General features: G+C 43.7%; 1 protein-coding gene across 3 annotated transcripts in view; it reads left to right on the top strand.

Annotated features, from left to right (window-relative positions):
- The first annotated feature begins 84 nt into the window (after positions 1 to 84).
- The window catches only part of COQ8A (coenzyme Q8A), a 48,523-nt gene continuing 28,064 nt past the window's right edge, over positions 85 to 20,543 (top strand). The window contains exons 1-4 of one of the 3 annotated variants that reach the window (XM_075042507.1): positions 85 to 157; positions 13,425 to 13,615; positions 15,995 to 16,405; positions 17,645 to 17,711. In XM_075042507.1, the coding sequence (XP_074898608.1) occupies positions 13,439 to 13,615; positions 15,995 to 16,405; positions 17,645 to 17,711 (655 nt within the window). In that variant the 5' untranslated portion in view covers positions 85 to 157; positions 13,425 to 13,438. Of the gene's footprint in view, positions 158 to 2,549; positions 2,575 to 5,168; positions 5,285 to 13,424; positions 13,616 to 15,994; positions 16,406 to 17,644; positions 17,712 to 20,543 lie in introns of those variants that run through there. The other 2 variants (XM_075042510.1, XM_075042509.1) reach the window with 2 other exon arrangements.

Genomic DNA, 20,543 nt, shown 5'->3' with positions numbered 1-20,543 from the left:
CGGCGGTTCCGCCGCGGTAAGGGGAGGGGCCGGCGGGGGAGCCAATGGGAACGCCGCGGGGGCGGGGCGCGAGGCCGGGCCTCGGCCAGGGGCGGCCGGGGCGGTAAACAAGCGCGCGGGCCCGGGCGGCGGGCGCGGAGCGGGGCGGAGAGGACAGGTGAGCGCGGCGGTGTGAGGGGCGAAGGCAGGCTGAGGCGGCGGCGGTGGTGGTGGCGGCTGCCGCCGCCGCTGGGCTGTGTCGGTCCGGGCGCGGGGTCTGGGGTGTGGGGAGCGGCCGCAGCGGCGGAGGGCAAGCGGCTGCCGGGTACCCGGTAATGTGGCGCGGCGCGATGGAGCGGAGCGGTGCGGTGCGGGAGGGGAGGTGGGCGGCAGCGCCGCTGCCGCAGGGAGGACCCCCGTGCCCGGCGCGGAGAGGGGGGGAGTGGAGTCCGCCGCCCGTCCCCTGGGCCCGGGGGTCGCTCCGCCGGGGCCGCCGTTCCCCGGCCGAGGGGGGGACGTGTGCGGGGTCCGTCGGGCAATGGCGGCGGCGTGCCGGCGGTTGCCCGAGCCCCGCGGGGCTGGACCCGGCCGGTGCCGCGGCCTTCTCCGCGCCCTTGCCGGGGCAGCGGCTGGGGGAGGCCGCGCCGCCCGTGGCCGCGGGCGGTGAGCAGCGGGGCCGCGCCGACACGCCGCCGGGTTCCGGCCTCGGCGGGGTCGGCAGCCGGTCAGTGGGGCCTCCCCTTCGGCTGCCCTGGCGACTGACCGAGCGGTCCGGGGCGCGCTCGGGCCCTCGTCCCCGTGGCCGGTTGCCCGAGGCGGGCTGCCTGCGATCCGGGCCTTGCGGCAGGGCCGGGTCCGGCCCCGCAGCCCTGTCAGCCTGGGGCGGGGGCGGGGGGGGCTGTCTGCCCGCCCGGGCAGGTGCGCAGGGTGTCCTGTCCGTTCAGCCTAAAATCGCTTAGGACGAAGGGTGGAAGTCCCCCCTGCCGCTCCGTAAGGTGTACAGACATCTTGGTGCGGAGAACGCGGGGTCTTGTCCGGTGCTGTGTGCCTGGGCTGGCGTTCCGGGCTGCTCCGGTTGAGAACCTGGCTTCCCTCTGTCGCTGGGACCGTGCTGCGCCTCTGGTTGAAGATGGGCGTAAAATAAATCTGTTGGCTATTTTGAGCTCGCCTGTGGCTGAAATGGGGGGAGAGAAACCGTGAGGTCCCTGGCTTTGGTAAGGCGCCGGAGGAAATAATCTTATTTTTCACAAGCGGACAGGCTTGTGGAGTCTTTGTAACATGGTGAGCAGGAACTAATGGGGAGATACGGGGTTTTAAACAAGCGCTGAACAGACTACCTATAAATAACTACAGATACAAAAGTTTGGATTGTATAATGTTGCTTTCGTAGTTACTGACCATCCTAATTTTTGCAGAACTGTATCCTATGTAATAACGCTATTTCTGATACCCCACCATGCTCGTGTCCCACCCAGCAGGAATAAAAGTAGGGAACTTCTCCTTTGCATTCCCTCCATGCAATGAAAGACCAAACTTTGCGTCAGCATTATGAAAAATAAAGGATGTTGGAAAGCTACTCCTTAATAAAAATGAAGCGGACTTCTTTTTTTACTTAGTGTTTAGGGAAAGAAAAATGTGAGAGGAACTAAAAGATTCTTCTTTCAATAACTTAAAGTATTGTTTTTCTAAAAAGAATTAACCTAACAACTTCTGAACTTTGTTTCCTTAGTTGCTTGTCTTTAAATTAGCTTGCTTCATGGAACTGGGGTGTAGTCTTTGAGCATATGCAAAATAATTCTTAGCACCATGTACAGAAGGATAATGGCCGAAGTCATTAGTAGTTCAGTAAAAGACTTCTCAAGGGATTCAGAAATTGCTCCGAGGTAAAGGCTGAAAGCAGATCGGTAGTTAAACAGAATATTGGTGGTCTTGTCTTTCTCAGCCATTGACAAGAACTTGTCTCCCTTTCAAAATATCAGAAGGAAAAGTTTAGCTGCAGTTCGTTACTTACCAGTCTGCTTGCTCTTAGACCAGAAGATTTATTTCTGTATTTTGTAAATGCTTTTTCTGTGCTGTTAGTTAGCAATGACCTTGCTAACCTTGAATAAGATATGCTTAGAATAAACAGTTGTATGTTGTCCAGCCTTACTCAAGAGGGGGGGAAAAAAAATAGGTGACCTGCTGTGCTGTGACAGTGTCTCCCTTTCAAAAATAAAGCAGTGTGATAAGTAGAAGAAAAGGTCAGAAGATGTGGAGAATTCCCTTACATGTTTACTCTGAGTGTTGATCACCTTGTTGCATTGCTGTCAAGGAGAATTCTGTGCTATGCAATGCAGCTCTGGTTATTTCATTTGTGATATTTAGCGCAGGTTAATAATAGCTCATATTGCATCCATGCAGCAAGAACAGAACTTTTTTTGGCTTCTAGTCCTCCAGTAGTCCTTTTACAGGCAAGTGGTGGTCTGTTGTTTCATGCCCCGTTTGTCAAGCTGTATTATTTTTCTAGAAACTGAGAGGATGAGGGACAGCAGCTGAATTCCGGTTTTTTAATTTCCCTCGTGTTGAACTGGTTCATTGGTTACAGAGGGTTTTTTGGTAGGTAGAGATTGGTTTGTTTTTCCTGTGTGGGGTTTTTTTTTGTTGTTGTTTTAACAAGGATGCTAGGGGTGGCGTGTGTCTCGCGGTCTTTTATCTTGTGTGTCAGTGTGCATGGTATAACTTGCTTGGTTCCAGCTGGCTTGCTAAATGCCTCTCAGGGCTTGGCTTGATGCATGAATAAGCATTTCTCTTATTCCTTCAGTCTGTCTGTACTTGAGGGTGAACAGTTCAGCCTAGGATGAAGGTAGTGAGTCTGAAGCAGTATTTAGGTATCATATCTCCTGTTTGTATGTAGGTCTCCTGGGTTTCTCCCTCTAAAACTGTTTAAGAAAGGAGCCTGGAAGAGGATGCTTTTTGGCTTATTGAGCTGTGTATTCTGGGGCAGAGGATCTCTATAAAAGTAGCTTCTCTCTCAACTTGCTTTATGAAAGTACTTAAAGTGCTGCTGGTTTTCTGAGTGCGTGCTTTCCTTCAGTACCTGAAGAGGAAAATAAGTTATTCGCATGTGGAGCCAAAATGCAAGCTAACAATAAAGCACAGTAGTTTGAGGGAGGGAGTTCAGTCAGTGTCTGCTTTCCCACCCAGCAGTGAAAGCTAATTTTATTGACACATGCCTATTTTTAGATTCAAAGATGCTCTCAATTTTTTAGATGCCACTTGTTTTCTCTGCTTCCCCCCCCCCCCCCCCGTATAGATGGCAAAATTAAACCAATCTAAGCTGGTGACAAAGACCAAGAAATAACAGGATATGCAAGTTTTGCCCTTTCTTTGCACAGTTGTGTTTCTGCACTTTATTTTAATAGCTTTTGTGTTTTGTCAGTCAGTAGAGGTGTAGAGCTAAATGAAGCATGTTAAATTCCCAGTTATTCAGCATCTGAAGTGTTCTGTGTGCTTTTCACAGCATAGGAAATAACGTTAGTTGCTCTGAAAAACTTAGCTGTCAATCTGTAGAATTGGCTTCTAGAAACTACAAATTCATATGTCTGCTTAAACAAGTCTGCACACATAGAGTTAAAACATAGGTGTTGGGTTTTTTTCTGGAAACTGCATAAGGCTATGTCTTTTTCTTAAAGACTATGTAGATTCTGTATGTAGAGACACCATGAAAGATGATCTGCTTGTCGTCTGGATGGTCCTAGAGTTGTTTTGTGTTGTGCAGGTGATAGCTTCCCCTTGCGAAGTTCTCTTACTGTGTTTGTTTTTCCTTTGCAGTTCACCCTGGTTTTCTGTGTAGATTAGATCTTTATGTAGTCTCTTTCATTGCTATTCATGTCTCCTTTTTAACCAGTTGCACACCTTGTTTTTTCTGGATGTGCTGAACAAATGTAATAGAAAAGGGCTTGATGAAGTATTCTGAAATGTCACAGCTCTTCTGCTCTCTGAATTGTTCCATTTGGGAGTATTGAATTGTCATCTTAGTTTGATATGGTCAAAGTGCTCATCAAGAGAATAACCAGGACTAGGAAAGAGATGGAGGGGAGAATGACTGGGCAGTAAGCTGCAAGTGGATAGAGTGTTTCTTTTAGAGAACTCTTCTAAAATTGGTAAGCCTAGAATTTTATATTGCATAGCAAAGCTTTATGGAGTATGGTCATTCAGAAGTTGCTTTGGGAGGTTTGGGATTTTGAACGGCAACTATGCAAGTTGCTTAAAACTTTGGAACAAGCAATATGTTTGTTCTATCTTATCTAGAATCTGATTTCATAAAATCTATACAGAGAGAGCATAAATAATTACAGATTCTGAATCAGATATGAGAGCTTGCAGATTAGGTTTAGTCGTAAGTTAAGAGAAATATAAAGCTCATTACTCCTATTTACCCTAGTGTCAAAAATACCTATGTGTGGTGAGGAGGAACTGACAAAACTTGCCTGAGGCCCCGTGACAGAGCTGTCTGCAGGAGCTGTAGGTTCTGATAGACCACATTCCCCTTCAGCACAGAGATCAATTTATGTCTTCTTGAAGTCTCCTTTTTTGTCTATGGTTCTCTTGCATCCTGTTTTTCCTCTTCTTACAGGGAGGTTTGGGCACAGCCAGGAAAAAGAAAGCTCCTGTAGCTAGGACCCTGGTATGTAAGGGGGCTATGAATAGACTAGGATGTGTTGTAAGTTACTAAATTTGAACTTAACCCTAGCTTTCAGGGCAAGGTTGAAAGTCATTGGATCTGTATAGATATATACGCCTGCAGGATCAATAGTGGGAGGCTGTGGTGTTTGACCTGCTGATCACGATGATAACAGAAGGGTTACGCTCACCACGTGAGCAGAGGATGTGTGTATGCCACCTGGAGACACATGCTTGGGGTACCTCTTACTGATTTTGTAATGTAGTGACTCGGGACATAGCATGCATGGTTCTGTGCTGGTGTACAAAAAGGATAATAAGCAAAATATCTTCTTACACCTGAGGGAGACAGAGGTACGGTACAGTTACAGGGTGTGTCTAGTTTTCTGGAAGCTTGTAATTAGAGAGGTTCTGACTATAAAGCATTGCTGGTGTGGCATTTAATCATTTAAATATGACTGTTAACAATATACAGTTAAGATGGTCAGCAAGCTGGATATAAATCCTTGTTTCTTTTTGCTCTGTAGGGATGGATATTTACAGGACACTTAGCTATAGGCAGTGTGCTGTAAGGATCGGTGTACTCTTCAGAGAGCTGTGATTCTGTTCCCGACTCCATCACTGACATGTGGTGTAACTTTGGGTAGGTTACTTGTTCTCTTCCGTCTAAAGTAGAGAACTTTGATATCAGTCCCCTTTCTTTAGCTTTTTGAGATCTATGAGTGAAGAGTGATGTGTGTTTAAATGCAAGAGAAAGACCTGCTATGCAAGAGAAAGAGCTGCTGTTTTTCTCAAAAATTTTGTCTTAAGTAATGGTGTATTTGTGTCTTAAGGAATCTGCACTTGTTTGTAAGGCATAGCTTTTTATTAGTTTCCAATTCCTAAATTGGACTCGGTGTGCTTTCAGAAAGTTAAAACTTCCAATAAAAACAATTACGACATAACAGTGTACGCAAAAAAAAAAAATTAACTGCAAACTGATAACCTCCTTAATTTATACTTTGTACTCCAGCTCAGAGCAAGAGACCAGTGGGGAGCTCTGTTGGTTCCCTGCGCAGAGCTTAATGCTGCCGAGCTGTGCATCGGGCAGGGACGGGCTCCCTATGCATCGGAGAGGGAGCTGGGCTTTGGTGGTCTCTTCTGTTCTAACTGGTGAAGTGACTTCGCGAGAGTATAGAGCTGCTCTGCAAACCTGGGGGGAGACGTTTGTGACGTTTAGTTTTGAAGTGCAATGTTTGGATTTGATCAGTGCAGAGCTTTCGTGTGACCTTTTTATGAATACTGCTGGTTGGAGTTGCTCCATATGGAAGTGGGGGATTTGTCTTTTAAAGTGATGCTGTGTGTTAACACTGACAGAGGGACGATTTGGAACTAGTGAACTGTGCTTTTGTGTGAACTTGCCATAAACCCAAATAAAGGTGTAAATTCAGCTTGTAGCGGTTCTGTTTCTTAAGTATATACTTCAAATATTGCATCTGCCCAAATCTCATACTAGCCTGTGTGCTTGTGGTCATGGTCTATTTTGATTTTAATATACTGTTGTCCTTGTTGCTGGATGAAGGATCCACATGCATGGGAAGTAACTTTTAGTCACAGAATTTATCAGAATTATTCATGTGATTAAAGTTACACTTGTGCCTTCAGCTTTTGAGCCATGTAGAGGATGCAGTGCAATGGTTTGTTCTAAGCACTGCCCAATGCATAAATAGAAACAAACCCTTGTTTTTTCCTTGCCCTCTTACTCTTTCTCCCTTTTTTCTTGGTAACGTAAATAATACAGAAATAGGATGTTAGGTATAAATGTAACTCCAGACTGAATTATCTGCCCAACAGCCCAAATCTTTTTGCCCTGCAAATGAGGTAAATGGACCTTTTTTTAGTACCCCAACTGCAAATAATTAATTTGCAGGAGCAGGCACAGAACTCATTTTTGGGGAAAAGCAAGTGAGTGGTAGCCTTAAAATCATAGTGAATGAGTCAGATCTACCTCAGTGTAATGGGAAACAATGTCCGCCCGGCACAGAATTTATTAGTGTGTTGTGTCAAGATATATCAGAAAAGGAAATGGCCTGTGCTGAGGGAACGCGCTCTCCCACTAGGATCTTGATTGTGAATGAATTATTTCTAGATCTGTGGCCAGGGTAGAAAGAGACTCTTAATTCCAGGCACGTGGGCTGTGACTATGCTTTTGCATGTCCCCAGACATTGTCCAGAAAGAAGTAAATAGAGCTGTCAGTCCAGAGCATTCACTTTGCATTGATGTATCTGTGCCTAAAATAAAGCAGACTGTGCTTACTTTTAAAGTGTCCAAGCATTCTTTCACTCTTATGTTGTGTGTCAAGCCATTTACGGTGAAAATTGTTCATACTGGGTTTTGAACTAGCTGTCATTCGCCAAAAATGACTGCTAAGCCTTCTGAATTTTGGTGGAAAGATGCATTTGTCTGCCAAGCAGCCCACTTTTATCAGTGCGTGTAATGCTGTTATAATGATTAGAGAATAAACAAGTTCCGCCTGCCCTTCAAAGGTGTTTGTTTTAAATGGCATTGGCAAACTTCTTTGTGCAAGGGTAGTTTTAAAGCAGCTTTCAGAGACTACTTGATGAATTCAGTTTAAGGAGGCTTGAGTCAAAGCCACAGGGCAGGACTCAAATATAGGAGTCCTTAGTTCTGTGGTAGGTCAGGCCTTTAAAGACATTTCTTTTGGAGCTGTAGTCTGTGGGAGGTGTGGGGAGGGGGAGGAATGAAGGATAAGCAAGGTAGATCTTCAGTTTGATTTAAAGGATGATAGTAACTTTCTCCTTTTAAAATGCAGTTTCTGTGCCCTGCATGGTTAAAACTTGGGTCAGATGCAACCCAAGGAATCCAGCTAATGAAAATATGTCTAGGCAGGGGCCTAGAAATCTGGTATCAAAGGAACTGGTGGGGAGGTGTGTGACGGAACTGAAAAAGGCCAAGAGTGAAAGGATCACGTGAAAGGGTTGGTATGGCAACACATGCAAAAGGAAATGGAAAAATCTGTAAAAGATCAGTTACAGAATAGCTTAATGAATAATACTTATTTTGAAGTTAGTCTACTGCTGATTTATGGCCATGGAACAAATGTGCTGAGTACCTGGTCATTTGTATCTTGTTTGTGTTCTGTTCTTTATTTTTTTTCATACTGTTGCCACACTCTGATGGTGTGGGTGGCTATAACACTGATTCCAGGGTTATAGTCCTTGTTTAGATACAACTAAGATAACAGTGATTGTGATAATGGATAATATAAAGGGGGGGAAGGCATAGTGACTGTTTCCTTTGGAAGTGTCATATTTAATTATCTGCCTTACTACCTGTCCAGCCTAATATTTTTTCATTTTTGTCTCATTTATTTGAAAGAAAAGTTGGAGATAAAGGCAGCAGCTAAAACCTCTGCAGGCCTGAGAGGGTGTCCTGGTTTCAGCTGTGATAGAGTTAATTTTCTTTCTAGTAGCTGGTATAGTGTTGTGTTTTGGATTCAGTATGAGAAGAATGTTGATAACACACTGATGTTTTCAGTTGTTGCTAAGTCGTGTTCATACTAAGTCAAGGATTTTTCAGCTTCTTGTACCCAGCCAGCAAGAAGGCTGGAGAGGCACAAGAAGTTGAGAGGGGACACAGCCAGGGCACCTGACCCAAACTGGCTAAAGGGGTATTCCATACCGTGTGACGTCATGCCCAGTATATAAACTGGGGGGAGTTGGCCTGGGGAGGGTGGTCAGGAACTAACTGGGCATCAGTCAGTGAGTGGAGAGCAATTGCATTGTGCCTCACTTTCTTTTTGTATATTCCAATCCCTTTATTATTATTGTCATTTTATTATTGTAATTATCATCATTATTAGTTTCTTCTTTTAGTTCTACTAAACTGTTCTTATCTCAGCTTGTGGGGTTTTTTACTTTTATTTCCCTGATTCTCTTCCCCATCCCACAGAGTAGGGGGGGAATGAGTGAGCAGCTGCATGGTGCTTAGTTACCAGTTGGGGTTAAACCATGACAGAGGGGTAATAGGGGCTACTATAAAACTGCTGGGGTTTAGGTGGCTTTTTTGGTTGGTGGTTGGTTTTGGTTGTGGGTTTTTTTGTTTGCTTGTTTGTATTGGGTTTTTTGGTTGTTTTTTCTTGTTGTTTGTTTTGGTTTGGTTTTTTTTAATTACTCAAAAGTAGGTGAGCTTCTTGGGCGGATAGCAAACTGTTGATGGTAGAAATAGTTCCCTTATATTGAAAGAGGCTATATTGTCATGCATAGAAAACTTTCAGAAATATTTCTGGTATACTTCTGTATGATTAGAAGTCTCCTTGTGTTTAAACTTGGTCTGTCGTATAGATATGTGTGTGTGTGTATGCATGTGTATATATGCGTAAGGTTTTTGCCTGTACAAGCATCTGGAAAAAAGCACGTGAAGTCAGAAGCTGGTCTGTGTGTCTGTAGGAGGACATGTTAGCATGTGGAAAAGAGGAATGAGGGGAGGGATGTGTTTTGGAAACAGTACAAATATAAGAATTCATATGCTGCCTGTTGTGAGGCTTTATGTTTCTGTTACTGGCCTCTGATATGCTAAATGTCTCGCTGTACTTGCTTAAACCTTCAGTCTGGTAGCCTGGTGTGTTGAAGAAGGGGGGAAGCGGGCAGCAGTTGCTCACTAGAGGACAGTGGCTTGTGAGGCAGGGGGTCGTTGCACATAGGAGCATCCCAGGCATTGATTTAGTTATATTGTTACAAGAGGGTTCAAAATCTGGTGCAATGTCAGGAGACGGTTAACCTACCAGTGTGGCATCTAACCTATACAAGCCCCTCTGCCTGCTGTGTGGACCTCATCTGGTGTCTGTGGATGGCTTGGCTCTAGCCTCCTGATGCTAGAAGGTATGGGTGTTTTCCAGAGATTCATTCAGCTGTGAGAAGTTTACTAAGCAAAAACTGTGACCCTGCCTATTCTTGGAAAATAGCTCATGACTGACACTTGTCAACCCTCTTCAGTCCAGGTTAGCAGGCACTCTGACAGCCTGTGTAGGCACGGCCGACTCGTCCATACTCTGTGCCAGCAGTGCCCTACTTTGCTAGAGCCAGATAATGAGTGCTCAGGAGACAAGTCAAGTGTGATATAGACTTTGTACACCAATTCTGTTTGAAACCACTCCTTAAATCTGTCTTTGATAGAGCGTGCTTATGCTGTTTATTAATTTACTAGTGGTATGAATAGAACTTGCCATGGGGGGGGGGGATCCCTTGCCTGCTGTCTGCACTGGGTATTAACACAAGTGTATTATTGGGGATACATACTTGTCGTCTTGGAAGTGCATGCTTCCTCTGTCTTTCAGTTTTTGTGTCTCTTGTCCTTGCTTGTGCTTATTGCTTTTTCATTGAAGGAAAAAGGTAATTTTCCTAATTCTTAGTTATTTTTTTTGTATGTAGTCTTTTCCCTTCTTGTTTATCTAGCATGTATTTTCTTTCATGCTTTCCTCTTCTGCTTGATAACCTTGTTAGTCTCTGCTTTCTGTGTCCTTCCCAGGATAATTAACCCATGTGTCCTGCTAAATGTACGGTCTACAAAACTAGATAACCTGGGATTTTTTCCACTTGAAGAAAATGCCTCCGCTATCGGTTCAGTTCTTGTACTTATTAGCTCCCATCTCCTTATTGCTTGATGATGGGTACAGATATTACCTGAATGTTTTCTTGCTCCTGATGCTTATTGCCAAAGGATTAATCCTTGCAGTATAGTTATTTTTGTTTCCTCTGCTTTTTCCTTACTGTGCTTTGTTAAACACGAGGACTTGGTGTACAAATGATGAGGAACTGGAAGGACATGGCTTACAGACACAATTCTCTTAAAAAGCAGGAGTATGGTCTCGCTTCTGAAAATATGTTTCTCCTTCTCAGCTTTTATTTGTTGGCGACTCTCCTGGGGTTTGACCTCTGAAGTCCTTATTGAGCAATGTCCTGCCTTTGTGCTTGTGCCGTGGTTTCCATTCGGGTTTGTGAGCTACCTGCAGCAAATATGAAAGATCATTGAAAACAGCAAGTCAGTTGCCTGTAAGCTTGTATTTCCTACACAGAAGCCTGTGTTTCAGCGAGGTGCTAGGATAAATGGCCTGTTATAATAGCCTGTCCTTTGGCAGCGCTGCATGGGAGCATGTTGCTGATGCTTCTGAGCTAACAAACCACTTGCATGGTACCTAGGTGTTTGTAACTGCTGTGCAGAGGAAAGTGGGGGTGATAGCATGGAAGTCAGAGAAGGATATTGGTAGCAACGTGCCCAGTGCTGCCTTTTATAGCCAAACCTGTAAAGGGCAATTGGTCCTCTCTGCTTGTTGATATATTTAGCAATGGAGGGTTGAGCGCACATTGTGCAGTGTAGGTTTTCCATTTGTGGTTGCATTAGCTTCCCTGAAATTTTGTTGGAAGATATATTTTTCTTACAAAATGCACATTTAGCGTATCACAACTGTCACTTCAAGATAAATCCTTCAGCTCTTTTTGGGTGAAAGGAAGATATGGTTTTAGTATCATTGGTTAGAAAGAATCTGCGTTAAAAGTGGATGTGTTTGTGTGTGTTGTCCAAGTGTACACTGACCTATATTGCATTATCTTTTGTTGCCCTTGGGAGGGAGGGAATGAACTTTTCGCATTCAGGCTTTCCTGCCCTTCTAATACTACCGACTACAAAAGCACTTGCTTCTTAGTAGTGCTTAGCCTTTGAACGGTCTCATTTCAGCTGGGATGGTACTGTGGCATTGGCTGGTTTCTTTGCCTGGCTCTGAATTGCAGGGACTGCCTGCAAATGCTTTGAGTGAGATCCATGTGGAAATTTCCAGTGTGAAGATGGGAGGGGGGGAACCACCTCCTGTTGACAGAGTATATTTCCTTACCTGACAGGCAGCTTTCAAGTTTAAAAGTGCATTATACAATGTTAAAACCAACCCTAATGATTAAACTCTGGAGAGATTCAGGAATAACACTTCTTACAGGTCTGGAGCATATGGATAGGTCTTGTAAGGATAACCACAGAATAATGACCTGGGTAGGCATGATTTTTATTTTTACAGCTAACCCATTAAGCCCAGATTTGTAGCGAACACTTGACTGTCCTTCTAACAACCGTACTTAAAGCATGTAACGTATCATACTCACTTCCTGGCTACAGTGGTTGTTCCTGATTTTGATTACTGATTAACAGTTGTTGAACAAATATTCCAGTAACTGGGTTTACCCTGCGTTGGATAATAGTGTGCTTCTGAAATTCAGTTGTAGTAATCCATGCATCTCCTGTGCGATTGCAGCAAAATTGTGTACTTATCCAGAAATTTAGCAATAGCAGTCCATACTTCTCCTGCATGACTGATACAGCGGACATGTTTGAGACATGTTTGCGTTTCCCAAGAAGGTAACTGGATTCAGTTGCATGTGATCTGCAGCAGGGCATAATGCCGTGTGTACCGTTGACTCAAGATCACTTGTACCACTTCAGTGTATTAATGTTTGTAGTTGTAGTGCATATTTGGGTGTTGACAGGTGATCTAAAAATGAATTGGTACCTGTGTACCTACCTAGGAGATAACTTAAATATGTGGCCTTAGACTAGTGCTTGGTACCTATTGCAGACAGAACACTTTTTGACTCCAAATAATTACAGAGAATGCTGTATGAGTAAGGCTGAACCTTAGTCAGCATCTTGTGCTAAACGCATGCCTCTATCTTCTGTGTCAGTAAAGGCGGGAGGATGTACAATGGAGCCAGCCCTGGAACTGTGACCCTGACTATGCTTTAAAGATGTGGGAGATGAGTGAAATAAGCAGGCAAAAATCTCCCTTGCAGAATGGTTTTGGGACCCCGACCACTCTTGATTTTCTTTTACATGAACCACAGTGGTGTAGGAAAGCTGGTGTCCTGAGCCTGAGCTTGGTTCTAGGCTGAGACAAAGTTGTTGGTGGAACAACAACTCCATGTTGAACACTCCATGAGCGTTCTCGGACACACTTTGTCCTGCATCATACAGTGCCCAGTTTGTATTTGAAGACACTGAAATTGCACAGACTGTTATGAATCTGAGATGGAGTGCCTCTTGAACAGGAAAGGGGACTGAGTAAAAAATTTAGCCCTGTAGTGCAGTACTTTGCAAATGCTGTGGTAGGTAGGTGTTCTGAGCATACTTAAGGTTCCAATTAAAAGTGGCAGAGCGAGCTACAAGTTGAGGACTGAGCAGACTACCCTTGGAAGGCAGACAAAGCTTACTCATTGGTGTGGGGGTGAATAAATTTGGCTATGTAAAATGAGCAGGCATAGCTCCAGGGCAGGAATGGGATGTGTCAGTTGTCAATGCACCATCCGTGCGATCAGGCACTAAGAATATGTTCCAGGGCCTGATAATAATTAAAGGTCAAATGCTAATGCTTTTAATCCTTTTTAAACATCTGGAAGGAATCAAGGCCATCTTTGCAGTGTTATTGACATTTACCTGTCTTTGCTTCCCTTGGTCAATGGTAACTTGAATATTTGTGTGGAGTCCTGGAACGCAGTCCTAACTCCTGAACAGTCATAAGGAGAGTTCTTGCTCTGCCTGGTAAAGTCAGTTAACTAGCTGTCATTCAAGCTGACCTGTGTGCTATCTGAGCTGCAGACAAGTTCCCATGGTGGCTGGTTGCCAAAGCAGAAAGAGATTGTCTGGGATATACCACTGGCTCTTAGGTGACTTGAAACTGGTTGCAAACTTGTTCCTTAACCTCTTGCCTCCCCCCCCCCCCCCTTCTTTCTTTTTCATCTTTCAGCACAGAAATCAGTCATGGCGGGTGATGCCATCATGGTCATGAAAGGCTTGACAAAGCTTAGTAAAGCAGTCCTAGAAACCCAAGCAGGACAGCTTCGGCAGGTGCTCCTTGGGAGCGATGCAGTTACCATTGCAAGGACTCTCCAGGCCACTGCTGAAGAACAGTTCAGTTCTGCCTTGGGGAAAGTGCAGGTAAGCAAAGTTCTCTGTGCACACTCTAGTCTGATGTTTTGTTTTTCCTCCAGGTACTTTTTGGTTTTGTTGTGAGAGTGGCTAGGAACTTGCACTGTGAACTAGAACCTAGCTCTGAAGAGCTGGATTGATAATACAGATGTTGCAATGCTCTGGGTATTCTCCAGGATTTCTGTGGTGTGCAGTAGGTGCTTGGACAGGAATGGGAGGGGAACGTTACTGCAGAATGTTTCCGTTTCCATTACTGAGTGTTTAAGACATGCTGAAAATGAAAAGTGTTCTGTTCACCTCATCTTGTCAAAGATCAAGCTCTTGCTAAGATTGGCCAGCACCTTTGTTATTTAAAGTCTCCTTTAAACTTCAGTCATTGATTACCTCTCCTTTGACCAAGTGAATGAGCTCTTTTAGAGTGAATAGGATTTATCTGAGTGCTGCTTCCTTTCTTGACAGAATTGTTGCACGTGGTATTTTTCAGAATGGCTCAGGGTCAGGTGTTTGTATGTTCATCACTTACAGCCCAGGCTGGATCTTCAGAACTGATTTTAAAGTGAGGAACATATGGAAAGTCAGACTTTTTTTTAAGTAGCAGCTTCTGTCACTAGACGTGGGGATGGATTTGTAAGAGCTTCACATTTGCTGTGTTGCCATCTCTTGAAAAGATGGGGCTTGTCTGAGGGAAAGAACTTCTCTTAATCAAAAATTATCATCCTTTATGATCCTTTAGAAAGGCAGTGTAGCTCAGATCATCATTTTGAAGCAGAAACTAATGAGTGAGATTTTGATGTTTTTTTATGCAATGAGTTTAGCCTATCATTGGTGGTCTGTAGCTTCAGTCCTAGAATCTGGGCTTGTTTCCTTGGTTCTATTTAAGCTTGCAATAGAAATACCCTAAGTGTGTGTTTATGGGCATAGTGCTTTGTCTTGCCTTTGTCCTCCTCTTGCATCCAAGGGAGGGAGGGAGAGGGAGATGTTCTCCTGTGTCTGTGCATGTTTCTCTGCATGAGAGGCCCCATAAGCACACCTGCAGAATGCTTGCCCTGTGTTCTGTAAATGAGTTGCATGAGAAGCTGCTACCAAAGCAGGGCTCAGTAAGAAATCTGTAGTCTGAAGCTACAACATTTTGTGTTTTGAAGAGAGGAAAGCTTATATGTTAAGTGACTATATTTCACTTCTTTTGATCTGTGGCAGGGTTTTGGCTGTCTGACATGCTTTTTAAAATTTAAGTATGGAAGTAGGCCTTCTTGCTTGAAATCATCAGTCAGTATTGTGGCCACAGTCCCCATCTGTAAACAGATTTCTCCTTTCCCCCCTGCTGTGATGTCGTGGTTCAGAATAGCATGAGACCTGCTGAATAACAGGAAAGACTGTGTTCTGGTTTTTTCTGTAAGGAAGGGAAGTGTAATTAGTGTTTAGGAAAGAGCCTAAAATATGCTACTTGCATGCCTGACCACAGCAGGATTTAAAATCCTGTTGATTGGCTATGATAGTTGTCAGTTCTTCCATACTATTGCTGCTGCTGAGATGGGTAACTAGAATATGTCAAGTAATGAGTAAATGGGGGATAATGCCCTGCTGCTGACTTTTTTTTTAATTTTTTTTTTCCTACATTGAAAAGCAGTGGGAAATATCTGGACTTAGTGGGGCAGCTCTTGCACATCAGGACAGAACAGAAAAGACTGTCAGGAGAAGCTTGGCTTGACTGTTGCTATGTCTGATGCTGCTATCCTTGCTTGAAGCACAGAATTCTATTTATTTATTTTGGGATGATGACAAACCCTGCCATAGTTTAGTTGTTGAATAATGAAACGTGTTTTGCAGTTAGTAATGTCATGGCCATGGAAGGCTGAGCTTACTCTGCTTATAAGTAGGTATCTGGTATTGCTTAGGGTAGCTTTGGGCTTAAAAATGCTGATATTGCATGATTAGGGACAGGATGGGAGAAGGGAGCGTGGTGGGGTAAGAACTGAACGTTAGGAGGTTTAGCTTTTTGTTATCCTTCCTAAGTATATCTTACGCGATATTGCAGCTCCCATCACCTGTTGTTTCTGAGCAGTATATTGCTTCTAGTGAACTCCACAGTTAGTGACCCTTCCTGGCAGTGTATGTAGAACAAGGCATCTCCAGTTAAGGGTATTTGAGAAGCTGTTAAGGAATTTGTCCCATCAGTGGTGTTGAAAGACTGCCAGTGATCCCAGGTGTCCTCAGTATCTCTCTCTTTTTCCTGTCTCTTACTGTGAATGACTGCAGTGCCAGAGTCTCTACAGATCAGTTATTGTGGAGGCATGACAGCCTAGATGCGTGCCCATCTCTGAAGACCACGGATGGGTAGGGGGCAGGTTTTAAGTTCTTTTCTTAAAGTATTTCTATTGTTGTTTGCAGGAACTAGGCAAACAGCAGGAGAACTTAACTGATCTCAGTGAGGATTTTGGGAAAGACTATGACTTCTCAGCCCGAGAGCCATCAGATGCTGCAACGGACTTCTCCACTGCCCCCGGCAAGCCTCATGAACACAGCAGTGAAGGCCCTGCTTCCTCTTACACTACAAATGGACCTTTTAGAAGTGTTGGTGAGACTGGAGATTCTGGCATGGGTCAGAAGCCTTTCCCTCCCAGAATGGATGCAAGGTTATTTGGAGGCTTTAGGGACCCTGGAAATCCTTTTGCTGCTGCCTTTGGACAAAGTAGGGCTTTTCACCAAGACCATTCCTCTGTTAGTGGATTAACAGCTGAAGATATTGATAAAGCCAGACAGGCCAAAGCAGGTTCAGAGCAGAAACCCTACAAACAGATGGTATGTTTGTTTAAAGGATTCTGAGTACTATGGTTTCTATACTGGATTGTCCTTACTCACCTTCTCCTGTGTTTCTCTCATTTCTTCCTCTTCTGCTATTCCCTTTTGTAGAGGCAAAAGAGGGAAGTGTCAGTGCTCATTAACTCTGATCTCTGTGGTATTTATTCTGTCAGTAGCTTTTCAGGCTCTTCTTTCATACCTGCCCCCTCTACGTCAGATATTCTGATGTGAGAGGATGTTTAAAAAGCATATATAGGGTTAGACTTCAGTTTTATATTAACAGGAGCTCTCCTTTCATTCACTGGACTATGAGGACTCAATGTATTTATTGATGCATTTACAGTAATGAAGGGTCTGTATTCCATCCCAGTTTTTGGGGTGAAATGTTGACTAGGTGGGGACTGCTGTAGCCTTCAAAGGTTTGAAGACTGACCTAATGAATCTACATTCTCCTTGAAGGGCCCATTTCCCTTTAGCTAGTTGCTTTCCTATGGCTGTGAAGAATGAGTTTGACCTAAGCTCCTCTCAGTGAAGGCTGTGGCTTCCTGTACTGTCTTGTAGTCCTTGTAGAGGTGGAGGGAATGTTGTCCTGAGCATTAGTGGATTGGAGAGTAGCACAGCTCACAATTCTTGCTTTAGTGCTTCATGCCCTTGTGTGAGACAGCGCAGAAAGCCCACAGCACAATTCACAGTGGTGATACTTGCCATCTGCTCTGACCTTCTGCTTCCTTCCCCAAACCCAGTATCAGATGCTACTGTGGGTTCACGCAGGATATTGTTTTGATGAAACGGTATGCTTCTGCTGCTCTAGCTGTTGTGTGTGTGGGAATTATCTACGCTACTGTGAACCTGATAACCCTCCATGAGTTTTAATTCCATGTGTGGAAGGGAGTTTGGGTTGGCATTGAGGTGCTTCTCCAAGTTCAAAATATAAGGGCTGCTGAGATGAAAGTAAAAATGGGGTTTCTAAACATGGTTGTCAGCTCTCCTATCTTTCCCACCCTCTTATCCACTCCTTAGTGTATCTTTCAGTTCATGGTGTGTCTGTTCTGCAGGGTGTTCACTTGGAAATCTCTCAACATATATCAGGCTAGGTGTTCAAGAAGAGCTTTCTCTAGCACAGGGTTGTTCAAGTGCTTTCAAAGTTGCACTCTGAATTTGCAGGTATCTGACCATATGACCAGTTCATTTGTGGATTTCTTTTTGTTTTGTTTTCCTTTCCCCCTCTTTCCGCTGCAGCTCAGTGAGCGGGCCCGGGAGAGGAAGGTTCCTGTCACAAGGATCGGACGGCTCGCCAACTTTGGAGGTTAGTTTGCACACCCACATTTGCGAAGTCACAATGCTTGCATGTACTGATTAATGGCTGGCTATGACAGTGCTCCTGCTGAACCATTAGTTGGTTCTAATTTCTAGTTAAGCTTGCTAATAGGCAGGTGCTTTCCCACAAACAGCTGGTTAGCTCAGAGCTTTATTTGGGCTTTTTCATTACAATTATGGATCCTGGCCTTTAGTCAGAATGAAGTTATACTTTGAATCCTGTCTTCTGTCACTCTTTTATCATATCTAACTGTTGCTGTGCTATTATGGCAAAGATAAAAGCTCCCCACCTAAACAGACCTTTCAGATGCATTCACCAAGCTACCTGTAAACAAGAACTACAGAGTTGGGATGATTTTTTGTTTGTCTTAAGATGGCAGGCTGATACATTCCTGGAGCTTAGTTTTCATATGCCTGTTCTGAAATGGGGAAAAAAAAGTCACTCTCTCTTAAGAGTGTAGGGCAGATGATTTGGGATTGCAGAGTAGAACTGCACATCTTCATGGTAACACATTCTAGGCTGTGCTGTTTTAATGTGAGGGAGACAGTGAGGAGCAGGTTGTTCTCCAGTCTGTAGAAATACCCTGGTCCTGCATATGTGATTTCACTTTATTGAAGAAACTCTCCTTCTAGTCCTTACAGTATGCTGTTACTGTCAAGCATAGGCAGCTGGAGCAGCTGTTACTTTAAATAACTTTTTCCCAACCTTATCCTTGCTAATTCTCTGAACAGTGGTTAAATATAAAACATATCCTTTTGGTATTGATTTTTGAGGGTAGGGAGATGGTAATAGTCAAGGTTTGATTTACTTAGCCATTGCTTATAAACCATTTTCTCCCAGGAAGGATGTAAAGTCTGAGCTTGTAATATCAAGTTAGCTGGAACCTGTGTGAATTTTATTTGCAAAATGGGGCTTACTGTGTTAAAAAGCAGCTAAATAGCTTCAGTAATATTAACAGATGGTTCTTATCTTATGTCTTATATCCAAAGCCATCAGAGGACTTAACATGTTCCTGAGAAAAAGTGAACTATCACAGTATTGCAGATGGAAAAGATGTTCACAGCTAGTCTTACTTAGCTAATCATTAGATGAGTGGTCTCTCTGTGTTTTGGTTTGGGTTTTTTTATGACCATAGTGTTTTGAGATGATAGAAGCCTGTCTTGTTTGTGAACAGTCTCTCGGAAGTAGCATGTTAGGCCCTTGTGGCTCTTGTGATTCTCTTCCGCAAAATTTGATAGAGAAGCACATGTGCAAAGTAGACATCCTTGTGTTACAGATCCTAGAAGAAAGAAAAATAGCCTGTCAGATGTAATTCGGATCAACTATTATATAAAAAACCCAGTTATTCTTCCTCTGTGTATCTCTTTTGTCAGAGTAATATACACACTAGGAGGAGTTGGGGGCAGGGATTGATTCTATGCAGTGCAGGAATGAAGAGTAAGTGAGTTTTGTGATAACATAATGTTTTAATCCTGGTCACGTCTCTTTAAACCCTGTAGTTCATTGCAGTTGCTCTGGCTTCTCAGGGTGCTTAGTACTCTGTAAAGGGAAGCAGGATTCATGATCTGCTTTTTGGAGTAACAAGGCATCACTTTAAAACTCACTTGACCTCTTTGTTTTTAAGCTGTAGTAGCATAGAAGTCTCCATTCTAATCCAGCCTTGATTTTTATGGAAAGTGTCACAGCACTTTTAGCTGTCATCTTCTGAATTTATCTGTGGCTGCCTGCTGACAGCTAGTGGATATGAAGTGGCAGATGACCAAATTTTCTGTGAACTTTGAGTTCCAGTGCTCTTGCTGTATGCTCCAGCTCTTGGCACCCAAGGCTGTTGGGTGAGGAAAGGCTGACTCATGCTTCAAGGGGAAATATAACTAACTACCTGTCTTCCTAACCTCAGGTTAAAAAAAAAAAAACAACAACCAAAACCCAAACCAAAACAACCCCACCAAACCAAAACCACAAAGGGAGAGTAAAAAAGAAATAATTGTTTATAAGCAGCATCCCCAGTTGTATCTGTGTGTGTCATCTATTTTTTGGTCTTGCCCTTCTCCAGTTGTCTGTTTTATGTGATTGAAATTGCTGGCAAGATAGAGCTCTTGCTTTCACACTGCTTTTGGGGGGATATTGTTTTGTACAAATGGTGTTCAGATTCTCAGGCCTCTGCAATCTCGTTAGCATTCAGTGCTTATCTTTCCCTCTGAATTTTTCCTTGGAACAGCAAGGAGAAATAGTACTGTCAGTACACTGACTAACAAACAACAGATACGGCCTATAGGTAGGTTTTTTCCAGTTTAAGAAATCCCTTGGTAATATTTTGGTAGGCTGGGTAATACTTGAAGAAAGTTTCTGAGGGTGTGGTGAGTCTGAAGTAGTGTGGGCAGCCCTGCATGGAAAGGACTGCCTGTAAGGAGCACTTCTTAATGGTCAGATCTTGATCCAGACTGATAGAAGCTTTTAAACAGCCTCCAGAACTGCATGGAAAGAGGAGCTCTATTTATAGTGACAAGCAGCTTCTGCTTGCTATTTGCTCCAAGTTTAGAGTGTTTTTTCTGACCTGCATATGGCCTTGAGAGAGCCACTGCAACTGTGAAACCCCATCAGCTAATTCTAGTGTGGCTTTTCCTGACTGGCTCTTACCTGATGAGAAATGTTCTTTTCAAATTACATCTTTATGAAGCATTTAAAATGCTTAAACCATGAAACATTAGCTGATGGCAAGAGCTGTGGCGTACCGTTCGCTTTTACCCATTTTTGATTCCTCTGAAGTTGTTGGTGAGCTTTGGCTTATGGTTGACTGTTTTCCTGTTAGACTGTGAGCAG

The sequence above is a fragment of the Buteo buteo genome, chromosome 12 (genome assembly GCF_964188355.1).
Source record: "Buteo buteo chromosome 12, bButBut1.hap1.1, whole genome shotgun sequence".
In the NCBI taxonomy this organism is placed as follows: Eukaryota; Metazoa; Chordata; class Aves; order Accipitriformes; family Accipitridae; genus Buteo; species Buteo buteo.
The sequence above is the reverse complement of the archived record's forward strand: the minus strand, read 5'-3'. Positions and strand labels throughout refer to the sequence as shown.